At 41.7% G+C, this 15467-nt stretch overlaps 1 protein-coding gene and 1 long non-coding RNA gene across 6 annotated transcripts in view; one reads left to right on the top strand and one right to left on the bottom strand.

Moving 5' to 3' along the window:
- LOC117821874 (neural cell adhesion molecule L1-like protein) overlaps window positions 1-7189 on the top strand; it is a 59313-nt gene extending 52124 nt beyond the window's left edge. For 3 of the 5 annotated variants that reach the window (XM_034696417.1, XM_034696416.1, XM_034696415.1), the window contains exons 24-26: window positions 1201-1380; window positions 2607-2679; window positions 6677-7189. In XM_034696417.1, the coding sequence (XP_034552308.1) occupies window positions 1201-1380; window positions 2607-2679; window positions 6677-6890 (467 nt within the window). In that variant the 3' untranslated portion in view covers window positions 6891-7189. The remainder of the gene's footprint in view (window positions 1-1200; window positions 1381-2606; window positions 2680-6676) is intronic. The other 2 variants (XM_034696418.1, XM_034696419.1) reach the window with 1 other exon arrangement.
- Window positions 1-15467, bottom strand: part of LOC117821876 — a 36253-nt gene that overhangs the window by 19048 nt on the left and 1738 nt on the right. The gene's annotated exons all lie outside the window — the stretch shown is intronic.

Genomic DNA, 15467 nt, shown 5'->3' with positions numbered 1-15467 from the left:
TAAATCCAGCTCCACTCAATTAAGTCTGGGGCCAAGCGTTGCCTTTTGAACTGTCGTCTTGAAGGGTTTTCTGCAAGCTGCACTGTTCTCAAGCTGCGGGGGAACCTATTTGCCTCTGCTAATCCTCTTTCCCTGCCTTCTATCTGCTTTTCTCTGTGACTGTCTGTGTTTTTCCTTTCCTTCTTATTTTTTCCTCCTCCTATTTTCTTCTTCTCTTTATCAGTTCCAGCCCTGTTGAACATAAGCTCCTATGTGAGTGACACCTTTGCCAAAATCAGCTGGACTGCCACAGAGGAACAGCAGGACTCGCAGCTTTATGTGGCTTATATGAATAACCGTAAGCTACTTTTCCCGTCCCCGCCTTGCTAAATATTTACATGATTTTTGGGTGGCATCATGTTTAGGTGCAACTGTGAAGGCTTCATATAAACATCTAAAAATATATTATAAGCCTAACATTAACATGGCTAGCTTCATCATTCCCAGATTTCCTTGAAATGTATTGCAATATATTTAAAGTTTTTGATATAAATCAACAAATAACTGTAATAACTTAAGAACCGTTTCATACTTGGCAAAAACTCATCCTATTTTCTTTCTTGGTAGCATGAATGCTATTACACACTTGCTGCTTGTGCACCTCCTGCTTGCCTGTGTAGGTGATGGTAACTGGCGGATTTCAGAGGCTGTAAACACTTCTCAAAGTTTCCACGTAATCGATGGGCTCAAACCTGGGACGGTGTACACTGTACGCCTCATGGCCACGGGGTACGGGCTACTCGATAACTCTAGCATTTTTGAGGAAGTTATCCAGACAAGAGTCAAAGGTGAGACTACAGGACTATGTTGTAGTCAATAGAGTGTACAGATTTGAGTTGTAGCTTGTCATACTGCAGCTACAGGAGAGAATCATTGACAAATTGATTTTGATTGGGGTGAATGTGTGAATTAATGTATTATCTTTGGTGTTTGTTTGTCTAATATTCTTTGAAGACACAGAGGGTTATAGCTGAAGGGAATATGAGTCAAACAGGACGTGAGAACATGCTCTCAAACTAGAATCCATCATGTTTTTCTCTTTCAGTCAAATAAAAAGTTGTTTGGGGAGCGCTCGAGGGGATTGTCGTGCTCAAATACACTGAGATGTAAAGTCAAACTTTGAGCTTTGTGTCTCTGCGCTGCTTTCATTTTTTTTCTCAGGTGTGGGAGGGCAGCAGAGTGAGTTCTCCACCCAGGGCTGGTTCATTGGGACCATGTGCGCAGTGGCACTCCTTACCCTCATCGCCCTCATGGCCTGTTTTGTGAGGAGAAACAAAGGTGGCAAGTATGCAGGTACGCCACCGCCTCCCCAGCGACAAGACATGTTCTCCATGGAAAAAGGTCAGTTGGGCTTTGAGCAGGGTTGAGTCCAATTGTTGTTTTCTCTTCAGGAAGAGAACCAAAGTTCAACTTGTGAAATTTGCTGAGCATTCAGAAGACACCAGACTGACTTGGTTATTACCAGTTTAATTAGATTTTTAGATGCATCTTCAGAATGACACATTGATTAAAGGAATTTTGGTTGACCTCCTGAAAAATAGAAATTTGCAATTGGCCTTAACCCTGACCCCTCTTCCTGTTTGGGAGTGCATCTTTCCTGCATGTTGGACAACTGCATGCTAACCCTGCAAAACTCAAGGAACCATTAACCCCGAATCAGCTTTCCCTGAGATGCTTGTAGCACGTGTCGGTTCACTGGCATGTGAGATAATTTGCTTGGCCCAGTTTGTTCCCCTGCTTGGTACCTCTGATTACGTACCCTGTCAAGCCAGACGATTGGGAACCAGCGGGCTTTGTTCCACCCCTCTCCACCCCTCACCTGTGCAGACCTTTCTGGCTCCTGCTCTGCACCTCTGCTCTGTTTTGTATCACAGCCAAATTCAGTCTCACAATGGAGCCTGGTGCAAAGTGTGTCCTCGCTCGGTTTCCTTTTCTTTCAACCTGCTTTCCTGTCGATTCCCCATCACTCCACTTCTTCGCCTGCAGTAGCTTCTGACATGAAGCGCTGAATATTTCATCAGCTTCTTTGGATTCCCCCTTTCCCCGACCAGCTCTTTTCATGAAACCGCTCTTTTGTCTCACTTGAAAGCAACTGGTATTTCTAAAAACATATTTACACAAAGAGCTGATGTGTAGCACTTTGTGCAGACATACTGCAGAGAGGCTTTCAGTGCACACGCCTGATATAATGTTTACACAGTCTTTTCAGTTATAATTTTGGAAGTTAAACTCTTACATACACTCCAGAGATTCAAAACTTCAGATCAATTATTCTTGCAGCCCTACAAAGCATTAGCGTGGAGTTCGCTTTTGCTCTAGTCTCCAAGAAATGTCTGACAGAAAATCACTGAAGTTGATTAAATCTAGCACAAGGCAGATGCTGCTGTTTGTGTAATTTCCCTTGGTAACTGTTAAAGACAGGATCCTTTATATTTATTTGAATCTGAAGCATTACACTTGATTGTTTGTCCCAGTGCAAGTAATATGTAATTACATTTATGGATGAAAGGGCTACTCTTTAGCAATGATGCTCAAATACCTGTTCTGCCTCCTCTCCCTCCCTGAAGTGAAAGCGAAGGAGGACCTCCACCCTGACGTGGAGTCACAAGATATGAATGATGACACCTTTTGTGAATACAGGTGAGCTGTGTAATGAACACTGCAGAAAAAAAGCTGCATTGCACAAGTATGCTTCGGAAACAACACTTTTGGTCTCCTTGAAATGTATTGTAGAAATATTAATCTAACCACCATATGTGAAATGTTTCCATGCTGAGAAACTCATTTGTCATGTGTCACTGTAATGTTTTTCTCTCCAATCCCAAAAGAAAACCATGTGTTCATGAGCATTTCCAGGATCAGCCTAGCAGCCAGTGTACTCATCATTTAATGGGCTAGGTAATCACACTGTGTTGTGGAGAGTAGTGGGTAACAAGAGCCTGAGATTTGCTCCCTTTAGTTGGAATTATGTGCTTTTACTTTAATGTCAGACTGTGATCTGAGTGTGTTAGTCGGCTTAGTTGTGTAGACATTAGTAGGTTTTGTGTCTTGGTTACGTTGTGTGTGTCTGTGTGGGTGTGTTTGCATCCCTGTGATGTTTTCTTATTGTATTTGTTGCGATTTCATCAATACACCAAATAAATACACCTCCCACTTTACCGCTTAACCTCCCTCCCCTCTCCATTTATATCATATGCAGGAAATTAAAATTATACAGAAAAAGATTTGGGTTTAGTTTGAAAAACAGGCCGACTAAAGTAAAAAAAGTGCACAACTTTTCTGTCCTGTAGTTTGCTGAAGATGTCTGAGGTGTGGTCACATCAGCTAGCAGTCCATCAGCATTCCCTTGCACTCTGCTTCCAAAAGTGATGACACGTCACATGTCTAACATGGGCAATAAATAAACACAAAGAAACCCTGCAGCAGCACTTCAGCAGATGCACTGGGCTTGAAATGAATGGCAGGATGGAGAAGACAGATTTGTGGTTGTGTGACTGCACTTTGCCACCAAAACAGTCTCAGACAACAGCTGTAATGTTATTAATTATTCACACTCTTAGATCAGCTGCCTGCTGAACTTATTAAGGTCATGTTTTAGCCACTTCTAATGTAGAGACACAGATTTGAGGAGACTGGTTGGCTGAGGAATATGTTGAATGTTGTTGTAAATACTGATACACATTTAAAAATAATGTGTCAGAGGGATATCTTCAATACTTTACACATTTTTAATTGCAATAGAGAAAGCTTCCTCTGCAGATGGCAACATTGATTCTAGACGTACAGTAATTGCTGATGGAAAACATCTTACATTCCATGAAGCAGGCATAAACAAAGCATGGCAAATGGGTGAAAAAAAAACTGAGCCTTTAAGCCTGAAGCAGACAGCTGTTGTATTTCATAATAGCTGTTGAATTTCCATTGTTTGCATTGTTTGGCTACTCAGTGACAGTTTAGGGAAATCGACTGAATCCTATTTTGCTTGACAGCACTGCAGGAACTGCGTGGCAATGGTGTGTTGGTTTGTGCACACGCAACAGAAATCACCTAAAATAGCCTCTTCTGTCTGCTTTGATTCTGCTCGTCATCATATTATTCAGAACATGATTACTCACCATTGTGTGGTTGCTGCCAATTGCAGGCCCGTGGTCCTTGCCAAGACTGTAATTCTATTAAACAGGAAAGAATGCATTGTCCTGTTTTAGATTACATAGTATTTTATGGATTCATTTAAAGATGTAATAAGCTGATTTTACTGTCCTGTACTGACCCAATGACTAGATTTACGTGAACACATAATAGGGTTGTTGATCGATACCAGCGACTTAGAAACCTATTCTGTTTGTAAACAACCTAAGCATCTTCACAGCACTCACTGTGAGGTGTAATGCTGATGGAGCACTGTGTAGCGCCTGACATTAATTTAATATTACCATACATCAATTATGAGCTTAATCACATTATGATTAGGATTATTTTAAATTGTTGTTAATTATTGAAGCTTTTGTTTTTGTGTGTGATGAAGGTAATGAATGAAAAGGATGCATTTAAATTGAAGTGGCTATTCATTTTACGATATTAAACGTTATTGACAATGTTAGTAAATGGAAATTATATTGTAATGTAATTTTATTTCTACTACATTTAAATTAGAGCTCTCGAATCAGGAGACGCTGTGCTGATATGAGCGTGTGCAGATGTTTGGCTGCAGCTCTCTGTTTAAAATGCCTCTCATGTTTGGTTTCATGAGGCTGTTCTGACTACTGTCCCCCTAGAGTGCCCTTAGCCGCACTATGATGTTGTTTTCCTGGCTTTAGAGCTGGATTCAGGGCTCTCTTGTGCCCTTTGAATCTCTGAAGGCAATAGACCACCCACTGGTATGCCACGTGTCTGGGGAGTCGACAAGTGGTAATTATGCTTCAGATGATTTCTCTTTGGAGACGGGCCTCTGCCATCTCGCCCCTCTGTCCACTGCTAGAACAGCAAGTGTCAAAGCTGGGCAAACTCTTAGCCAGCAGTGTGATGCAATTTTTTCCTCAGCTTGTTTATATATATGTTATATATATATTTTATACCCACTGCCTTTATCCCCCCTCATCTTTGCTCTCATCTTTCACAGTTTTATGTGCAGTTCTTTAGATGGCAGCAGATGTGGCAAAGTTTTCTCCCAGACATCTTCAAGCTAAAATAAATACAACTTCAGGTGAAATGTTGTGGGGGAAAAACCCTCCTTCTACCTGGAGATTCAATGCTGCCCCCAAACCAAGTCAGAATGGGTCAATGGTGAGACAGATTTAATTACATTCTGCCCGGCGAGGTGCCTCCATCTCTCACCTGTTTGTGAGACTTGAGGACAGCCTTTTTCCCAGCAACAGCTGAGACTGAACTGGATCTTGACCAACATTTTGAATGAGAGCTGGGGCTCAAAGCACTCAGCCCCATTTTATCACCGTATTCAAAGTCACTGTGGGTGGGCTGCGGCGGCTCTGAGATAACAGCCACTTATCTTGGGCGCTCTAGAGTCGTCAGAGAAAGAAGGTTTGATAAGAGTTGAAATGCGGACCTTATGTGGCTTGCATGGTAAATGGCCTCATGAAATAATACAGATAAGATTGGTTATTAAAAATCCCTGTGAAGGAGACCTGATTTGTAATCTTAGCTAGAGCCGTGCCTGTACGCTAAAACGCTCCTCAAAATGTCGAGCTTGTTTTATTTGACACAGGTGTCAACTACAGTACGTCTCAAATGGCACTATCATATAGCAGCCAGCAGAGCGTCGTCTCTGAACGCAGACGCTCTGTGTTATGAATACTAAACCAAAGGGGGAAGTTAGTAGAGAGAGAGAGAGAGAGAGAGAGAGAGAGAGAGAGAGAGAGAGAGAGAGAGAGAGAGAGGTGTTACCAAACATGGAAGGTTTGGGGAATTAGAAAAAGAGGACGTGGAGGAAAAATATCCTCAGTGTTTTGAGGTGACCCTGCGTCTTGTAGCGAGACACCTGCGAGTTGGCCACTTGCCCAGCCTTAAATTGGCATCTAATCTCCTCAGCCTGCGTGTGGGCCCCTCGGGAATACCAGGAATGACAGGCTGTTTGTCTGGGATTGCATATGGCCCACCTCTTCCCTCCTTCTTTCTCAATCTCAGCCCCTTCCCCACACATACACACTCACACATAAACACACACACAAACACACATACCTCCCACCCGACTTCTTTCTCACTGCACTCTGGCAATTTCCATCGCTGGTTCTAAAGAGATTTGAAATTGCCTTTGGTCCTGAAGCCTTGGCAATTAGCAATTAGTGGAGTGATTGTAGCAAGCCCTCCCTGCCTCCCTCATGCTTCCTTTTTAGCTGTGCAGCCGCTGCATCCTCCCCTGCCTGCCGCCTGTAGTGATGTATTACATGTATGTGTGTGTGTGTTTTAGTGCAGCCGAGGGTTTAATAGTCTATATGCTCTTTACAGGCTGGTGTTTGTGTGCGTAGCTTTTGGTTATATGTGATATTTGTTGTGTGTCAAAGACATCCTCTTAGGGGCATGTATGTTGCATCAGAACATCTGCCTTGGTTTTATACGATGTGTTTGTTTATTCACTGCACTGCTGACCCCGGCCATCCTTCTCTGTTCTCGTTGATGGCAGTGACAGCGAGGAGAAGCCACTGAAGGGCAGCAGCTTGTGTTCCCTGAATGGAGATGACACGGTGGGGGACAACGTCAGCAGAGACAGCCTGGTCGACTACGCAGACGGCGGAGGAGAATTCAATGAGGACGGTTCATTTATCGGAGAATATTCCGGACGCAAGCACGGAGGCTCTGTTAGCAAGCCCAGCGGACCCAGCCCAGTCACTGCATAAAGCCGGGCTCCGGTTGAAACGGTCTGCTTCAAATCCTTTCAAGATACTTTTCAAATTCAGCTTCCCTGGCATTAAGTGCAGCTCGAATAGAAAAATATGAGGGAATAAAAATGACTCAAATGTGCAGAAGTTTTTACAGCAGGCAGAACTTTGCCCAAGGACTGGAAAGAAATAATAAACCCACCATAAACACCAGTGTGAATACTGTGTGTGTCTGTGTACATACTGTGAGAGAATGATGTCTATTTTGTGAGTGTTTTATGATTGTAATAATGACAATAAAGTGTTTTTGTACCTATCACAGACAATCAGCTGTATGCACTAATGTTGCTCTTAAAACGTGGGCAGATCAGTTTTTCCACAGCATGATAAACACTCCATACATAACTGCACTTTTCACACTGATGATCAGAGTCAAAAACACAAGTAACTTCCTACAGCAGATTTATTCTACTCGTTTATTTATCACATAGGGCAGGGTGTTTATTTTGCTTGTGAAAGTCATTATGAAACTGAACTGATTCATTTTCACAAACTCGTTTATTTCCATCACTGTTTTAATGCATATGTGATTGAACTGTGGTCATTTTTGTAACGTTGATAATTGCTTTTGAACAAAATGTTGTTTTTATACCACCATATCATTTATATTGTTTGAAATTCACACAAATATTAAAGCCATATGAGCAAAAGAAGAAGTCAAGTATCAAATATGACCATGCCTTGGTTGGTACGGGGGCGTGACGTAGGAATAAATGTATAAATATATGTTTAAGTTGCTTGGCAAGATGGCAGAAGTGACAAGTTTGTAACTGCATTTATCTCTGGGATGTCATCATGAATACATTTTTTAACAGGAGAGGGGATGCACAATCTACATTGGTTTTATAAACTATGGCCTGATAATGGTAACTTATTATTACTATTATTCCCATATTACTCCCAAAAGTTGCTTTTATTTACTTAGTTATAAACCTACATATTCCAACACAGTAGGTGGCAGTATCCACTATTACATACAGAGAAGAAGAGCATCAGGCGTAGCTGCCATAGACTAAAGAGTAGACCCCGCATTGGCTGCTGGGTCGCAAGAAATACGTTCGCCATCTTGGTCCGGTCATCCTACCCATGATCCTACCTGTAAACGTAAACTGAAGCAGCAGAGACTTCAAGATGCCAGAGCACTGTGCAGCAAAATACCTATCATACATCACATATATCACATATCAGAATATTCTATTACTGTTAAGCCCACTATGAATATTGAAATATGCCGAACCATGTGTCCTGTATCATACCTACATGTATGACGTTTGCAGAAAAAAAACAACCCACATGACAATCAGTTTATTCAGCGAGTTATGATTGATTAAATGCACTGACACTTAATTGCGCCTGCCAAACACATTACACTGAGTGGAGCGGGTGACCGGACCAAGATGACGGCTCCACGGCTCATCAGCGTCAATAGGTAGTAGCGTTTGATGCGGCGTCTACTCTTTATGTCTATGGTAGCTGCACCAAGCTGTAAAAGAGAGTAAAAATGGCGTCTCCTATGTGGATGTTTTTTACTGTTTCAGAAGAGGACAACAGGTTTCCAAATTGCAAAACATGTGTGGCAAGTGTTCTGAGAGGAGGAAAAATGCCCTCTCATTTTAACACAATAAATCTAATAAGTCACCCGGGAGGTCATCATGTCAAAGATGTATTGAAGAAATATGAAACGGCAGTAGTTGCATCTAGCATTAGCGTCACAGAAACAGCATGTGCTGTAGTGCTGATTCAAAATGACCAACCCTCTGAGGTACAAGACCAAGGATTTCACCAGCTGATGGCGTACTTGGAACAGTATGTCTTGAGTTGCCTCTACTTTTCAGAAGTATCCCTAGCTGCCCTGTATGATGGGATCACTGCACACATTCACAGTGTGACTGACAGCAACGTCAGGTTGACAGCCCAGTGACTGGATGAAGACTTTATCATAAAAAAGACAGTCAAGCAAGCACAGGAGTGATTTAGTTCACAGTAAAGAAAAACAAAGAGTCGGAACTGTTCTTTGCTTTTAGTTAGTACTGGCAAGATTAGTAGTACATTTACATCTTTACTCACTAAATCTTAGCCTGTCTTACTCTCAGGTGTGCATAAACACCCATTTTAAAATACAAAATGTAAAAGTATTAGTAGTCATATTGGTGTCTGCCATCAGGAGGGGGTTATTTCCGGTTATCGGTACCCGTAGAAGTATCAAAACTGTAATTTATGAATGAGTTTTTCAATTTAAAGCTTTCAGAAGTTACAAGGAAGGAGACAAAATAAGAGATATTTCACACTCTTATTTAACTGGTTCAAGACTTTTTATTGTGTACCTTCAAACGGTGGGATATCACAGTGTGAATCATTCTACATCCCCTAAAAAAGATCAGACTGCTGGGCTATTTCTAATCTTAAAATTGTTCATGTTGAGCTTTCTTTCCCTGTCCTTTTTAGAGCTTGGTGCAGTGATTCATCAATTTTTATTTGCTGCCCTTTCTCTATAACTCAAATAGCACCCACTTACAAGGTGAGCTCACAAGTAGAGATGTTTCTTCACTAGACGTGGAATGTTAAATACATTCTAAAAAAAACAAAAAAAAAACAGCCTTAATGCTCAGCTATTTTCTAATTTATTCTGCTGTTTTTGTTTTCATAAACTACAGACACGATGTTAATGGAATGAAACCAACATGGCTGAATTAAGCCTGATATTCTCAAAGGTCAAACACTGCAAATCCTCCAAAATATTTTTCTGTTATCTCCTCAACACATGCAGTGAAACCTCACATGCATAATACATGTTGCTAAAATATTCATCAAGGATATAACTAAAATAAAGTCTGGATTTGACCTGTTCAACAATCCTACTTAAACAGATGTAGAACAGGATGGAGCCCGGGTACCAAATACTAAATGTTTTATTGGAAAGAGGCATATCTTTATATGTTTACTGTTTATTACTGAGCTCCTGACTGTAAATACAAATCCCTCTGCAGGTCATAAAAAACAAGGAGATGCAGTGAGTTCTTTGAGGCTTTGTGGGGAATAAAAGAAGTTTTAACCCAAAACCGAAAAAAAGTGTTCACATGGAAGAAAGTTTAATAATAAAATAAAGCCAACACTGTTGTCAATATCTCTGCTCTCACTGGGAAATCTTTTAACCATTACTCGGTGCCCATAATTGGAGCTTTGGAACTAAACTCCAATTATCTAAACCAAAGGCAGTGCTCACTCTCACCTTTAGTCTGTGATGGGAAAATATAACACCCTTGATAAGGCAGATATACCAACTAACGAAGATGGGAGATGATAGACTCATCCGTCATTTGGCGGGAGCCTCTTTAAATCCCTCTAAAACAGCTCTGCTACCCCTCTGACTCACTCCAGGATTTCAGAGCTTTACAATATAAAAGCTCAAGAGGTTCAGAAGGAAGATTTATTTTTATATCATATTGCAGAAATTACTGAAAGAACCAAAAATTAACACTGAAAAATATGTAAAATATGTACTCAAAGGGAATGCATAAATTAGAGATTATGTGTCACAGTTTGAGCTTTTTAAAGAACAAGCTTTACATTACTTGAAAAACATGAGTATTTCATTACAGCCATGTCCAAATCCCCCACTTCTGTCACATGACTTCTTGCATGTCTCCAAAACTCCTCTGAGGGCCTTATCTTGCAATTTAAATTCACAGCCCCTGCAGCCATATAGCTCGTCTATAGCCTGGTGATTATAAATAGGCATTGTAGCCGTAATCAAACCAGACTTGGGATAGTGGAGTTGAAAAGCACTCCATGCCTCATGGCAAGATAAAGGTCATTTAAAGAGATAATCCCTGTATTGTCAGGGATTACGTCCTCATCCGTTTTAAAATTGCTTTCTCGGTGGAACGTTAAAACCTCTAAACAACAACAAAAGATTACTCCAGTCAAAGCTCCCCTGAGTGTCACAGAGGCAGCTTCGCTAAATCTATTTTGAGGACATTCAGGTGACCCTTTTGAGACGTCATAATAGCCGTGTTTATGAATGAGTAAAGGTTAGGGCGTTAACATTACTTGAATCCTTTGTCTGTCACAGATCTTTTGCTCATGTTATCATTGGTAACTGCTCCACACTCACAAAAAACCAACAGATCCCGGCTAAGGGAGGATCATTCCTTTTCAGTCGATTTGATCGTTGCTGATATTTAGGCTAAGTGCCCTGGAAATTGCCTGGTTGGAGTGAATCGATAGCACACGCTGTGAGTTCAGCCCAGTGACCGCCACAGTAAAGCAACTGAAGATACTGCAAGGACAAGACACTGAGTAAAAATTGGAGCACAGGGAGAAGATTTGCAGTATGCTCAAGGTGCGAGATATTGAGTTTACGCTAGCCTGGTAAAGAAGGAGGCAACATGATGGCCACGAAGATCTCATCAATAATGAACACCAGGCGGGTTCACCGAGAGGGGAGCTGTGACAGGTGTTGCGGAAGATGCTCTTGTGGAAGACCTTCCTTTTTCAACTGCTTTTTGAAGGAATGCAGTTAAAGCATTTGCAGAGGAGTTGCTATCAGAGTTAAAGCAATGTCACGACTTCCTTTTTTTTTAAAGGAACAAACAGCCAGGCAGGCCTATTGAGAGCAACACATGCAAAAAAGAAAAAACTCTCTCAAGGACGAGCTGCTAGCACTTTACCAGAGGAAGGGTGAAGGGTGGGTGGAGGAAATGGGGGCTGAGGATTGAAGGTTATCCAACTGCACGCTCCTCATTCAGCAACATGCGGATGAAAAGGGAGGAGCTGAGAAAGTCGGCGCATAACCTTGACACACAATCCGAATGACAGCGTTTTATCTTGCATATTCTTCCAATGGCCTTCGCTTCTTTGTCTGCATTTATTGAAGTGGATGTGGGATGAGTGCTCAGGCTTACCTTTTTATTGAAGCCCAGAGCAGACTAACAATAAGACGCAGCTGCTGAGCAAGACTTCAATGTCTAGACACGCATTTGAGAGTTATTTGAAAAGTCTAAAATGTGTTTTTTTCTCAGCCTCTTTCACAGTCTCCCAAACCTGTTACTTTTATTGATTCCACTTTTAAAAATGTAATCACTCTAAATGCATCAATATCTCTAATAAAATTTGTCCCGGTCACAGTAACACTGCAAAGAACTCCCATTTAATTTTAGTCTGAGGCGCCTCCTCCCTTCCATTTCTCCTTTTGTCATCTCAACATGGTGCTAAACTCACCTTCTGCTGAAATTTAATTTGTCTCACTAGAATGCAAATGAAATGGGATGATTCTGCATACAGAGAATCCTTTTAGAGGGCTATTATTTCCCTGGTAAACTGCTTTAGATGCAAGCCCAGACACCCTCAAATGCCAGCCAGCAATTGAGTGGATGTTTGTGCGGGTGTGTGTGTGTGAGCGTGTGTGTGTCTAGAGAGAGAGAAAGAGAGGGGTATGAGTAGAGCAGGAGGAGACAGAGACACTCAGCCATGGCAGAAACTAATGAGACATGCACTGGTAATATGATTACAAAGTCAGCCTGGCTATGTCAAAGACAAGGAGAGGGGGGGCTTTGGTGACATCTGCGCAGGACAAAGTGGACACTGGGAAGCTCACTTGTTCTGTTTGCAGAACACTGTCGCTCCTGTAAGTGAGTGACACTGTATGCAGATGACGCTCAAGTTTGTCATTGCAACGATGACAACACAAATTAACACAATGTCATGCAATAAACGGTGATTTGAAGCAGCTCAGGTGTGCGCATCATTTGGGGCCTTTTGAGGTCAAATCGTCCTGAGTTTGATCCAGGAAAGGATTTCTCCTCAACTACTGCTGGAGGATTAGATAAGAGGCTTGTAAGTGCTGCGTGGGTGGTGAATAATTCTCACCTTCCTTTCTTAGCCCAGGGCTGTCAAAGCAACAACTTGGCACCAGCCACAATCCATACACAATGTGTAAGTCTGCTCAAAGTCTCAGCAGCGGGAGTGAAAATATGTAAATAATAGGAAACTTGCACACCGAAACAGCGTGATCAAAAATGACTTTCTTATTTGTTCATGTTTGAACACTCCACCTGCTCACCTGAAATGATGTTTTGAATGTTATTTTTAGCACATCAAAATCCTTGTTAATAACAATTCAATCGGTCTATTTTAAAAATGTCAGACTGCAAAGTGCAGCAGACTGTGTTCCTTTTCTTCTTTTCTTTGTAGACAGTAATCAGACTGTGCTATTGTACAATCAAACCTCCCTTCAGAAGAGACAAATTGGGTCTGAATCCCTACCATGATATTCGGTTTCAGTCTAATAACTGTTAAGTACAAAGAAGAAGTTGGGTGGACACAAAGGGAGTGTATTTTTCAGACTAATTAAATGAGTAATTTTGCTTTCCTGACATTCGTTAATAAGTAAGTGATGAGCAGCCTCGGAAATCAAACAGAAGGGAGACACTTAAACGTCAATTTTTATTCCTCCAAAGCAATTCTTTTCCTATGAATTTTGTTCCTGCATTTCTGTTAGAACGCCACTTCTGAATAATTCATGACGACTTCATTAAAACACCTCCATTTGCATAACACACAGGGCCGCATAAGATGCATTAGGGCTTTTGATCCTGGTGTGCATGTCAAATAATTTAACACAAAACTGGACCGCCAGAAATCCCAGAAACACACGAGGGCTAAATGTCTGAAAATAAACCTTACTCTGCTTAAAGTCGGTAATAAAAAATTATCAAGCAGAGATGGAAGTGGGTCAGTGTGGACCCCTTTGGTGCAATAACCCACTTGAAGAAGTAAATAAAGTATGATACAGGAGACATGATTCTGGGGGACATTAGTGCCTCTCTGGTGAAAACACAGCATCGTGATTTGTTATAAAAATTATTTTGACGGAGACAATGACAGTTATTTGTCAAATTTTGTTATCCAGATGTGTCTATAATGATGGAGCAAATTCTGTCTTCTTTTTCCTATTCACACCAATTTGCAATCTAACCTAGCACATACTCATCTGCACATCTATCACATTTAAAATGCTTTCCAGGTTGTTCCTCCCAGGCTGCAGCAATCAGGCTAATGAGCACAGATTGAATGATAAAAGCCGCATGGGAAAGACAGGTGTAACCACAGGCGTTTGTGTCCAAAACACAGTTACAGCTGAACTTCATTAATAATGCTAGCTCCAACCGGGGATATGTCAAATGTGAACTCGGTTGCCACCTGCTACACACATGCACCAGAACTCTCACATAGCAGATGTTTCATCTCTGTGTCAACCTGTCAGTGTAGTATGTGACATTTATCTCACCTGCTATCACTAGTGTAAGTTTATAGGGTTTTGAACAACTTCTCTCATCAGTGAATGCTGGTAGCTGTTAACCTAACGTGTTTTTGCGGGAATAAATAGGCTAACCGTCCACAAATATCTTGAGCAGTTCCATGACATTATGTCCCTATAAAACTGACATTTAAATTGATAGTAATGATACCAAGAAGTGTGATGTTTGTCATATACCCACAGGGCTCTCAAGTCTCACGCATTGGGCGTGAAACACTCGAATTTCAACCTGTTCACATGCTCACACGCCAAACTTTGTATTTCTCACGCAGAATAATTACTAGGACAATGCCCCCCGAGTTGCGCCGCATTTTCCTTAAACTGTGGAACAGGTAGGAATCAGGTGGGTTTCTCTTAAGGCTGATTTATACTTCTGCATCTCCCCTACGCAGCAGGGGCTGACGCAGACATGAGCCCCACATACTTGTGCGTCGGTGTGTCCGTGTCGTGCAGCAATTCTCCGCCAAAATGCTTGAGGGCAGTGCGGTCTCTCTGATAGCCGGCCGCCTGCTTCTGGTCTTTCTACGATCTCTGTTTACTTTTCCACAGCGATTCAGAGCGTGTTATGTTAATTTACAGCTGATACATGTTGCTGTTTATCATACAGACATGATTACATGAAGAATAGAGAGGAGGAGATGAAATACACGGCCGATGTGCGGCCGATGTCCGGGATCCCGGAAGTGCTGTAAATGCGGGAAAGACAAAGCCGCCGAGCGGACCAATCACAGAGCTTGCAGTCCGCGTCGGCTCTACGTGGAGTTACATTTTGGAGGAGGTGCACGTCAGCTACGCGCGTAGGCCTCGGCGTAGGTACGGGAGCTACGAGGACCCCCGGCGTAGGGTACGCCGTTGATTCAACGCAGAAGTATAAATCAGCCTTTAGAGTTCAGAATGAGCTTGCCACGCACCAGCCAATCAAAAAGAAAGAAAAATATATAGCTACCCAACAGCCAATCAAAAAATAGCATCACTGTATCCGGGTAAAACAACGCAACAATGTTACGTTCCAAAGAAAAGACAAGGTCTGTCTGCACCACCCCCCAAAAAAAAATCTCACTCTGAACTGAGTTCAATACTTCAGATCCCTGTACCCACATATTCTTATGAAATTGTACATTTGGCCATAAAGCTAGCTAGCTGTTATGCTAAGATAGTTTATTTAGATAGTTTGTTTTGTGCTTTGTGAGCTGAACTTAGCAAGGCAACTTGTTAAA

Source organism: Notolabrus celidotus, chromosome 11 (genome assembly GCF_009762535.1).
Source record: "Notolabrus celidotus isolate fNotCel1 chromosome 11, fNotCel1.pri, whole genome shotgun sequence".
In the NCBI taxonomy this organism is placed as follows: domain Eukaryota; kingdom Metazoa; phylum Chordata; class Actinopteri; order Labriformes; family Labridae; genus Notolabrus; species Notolabrus celidotus.
This window is presented reverse-complemented; position numbering and strand designations above follow the sequence as displayed.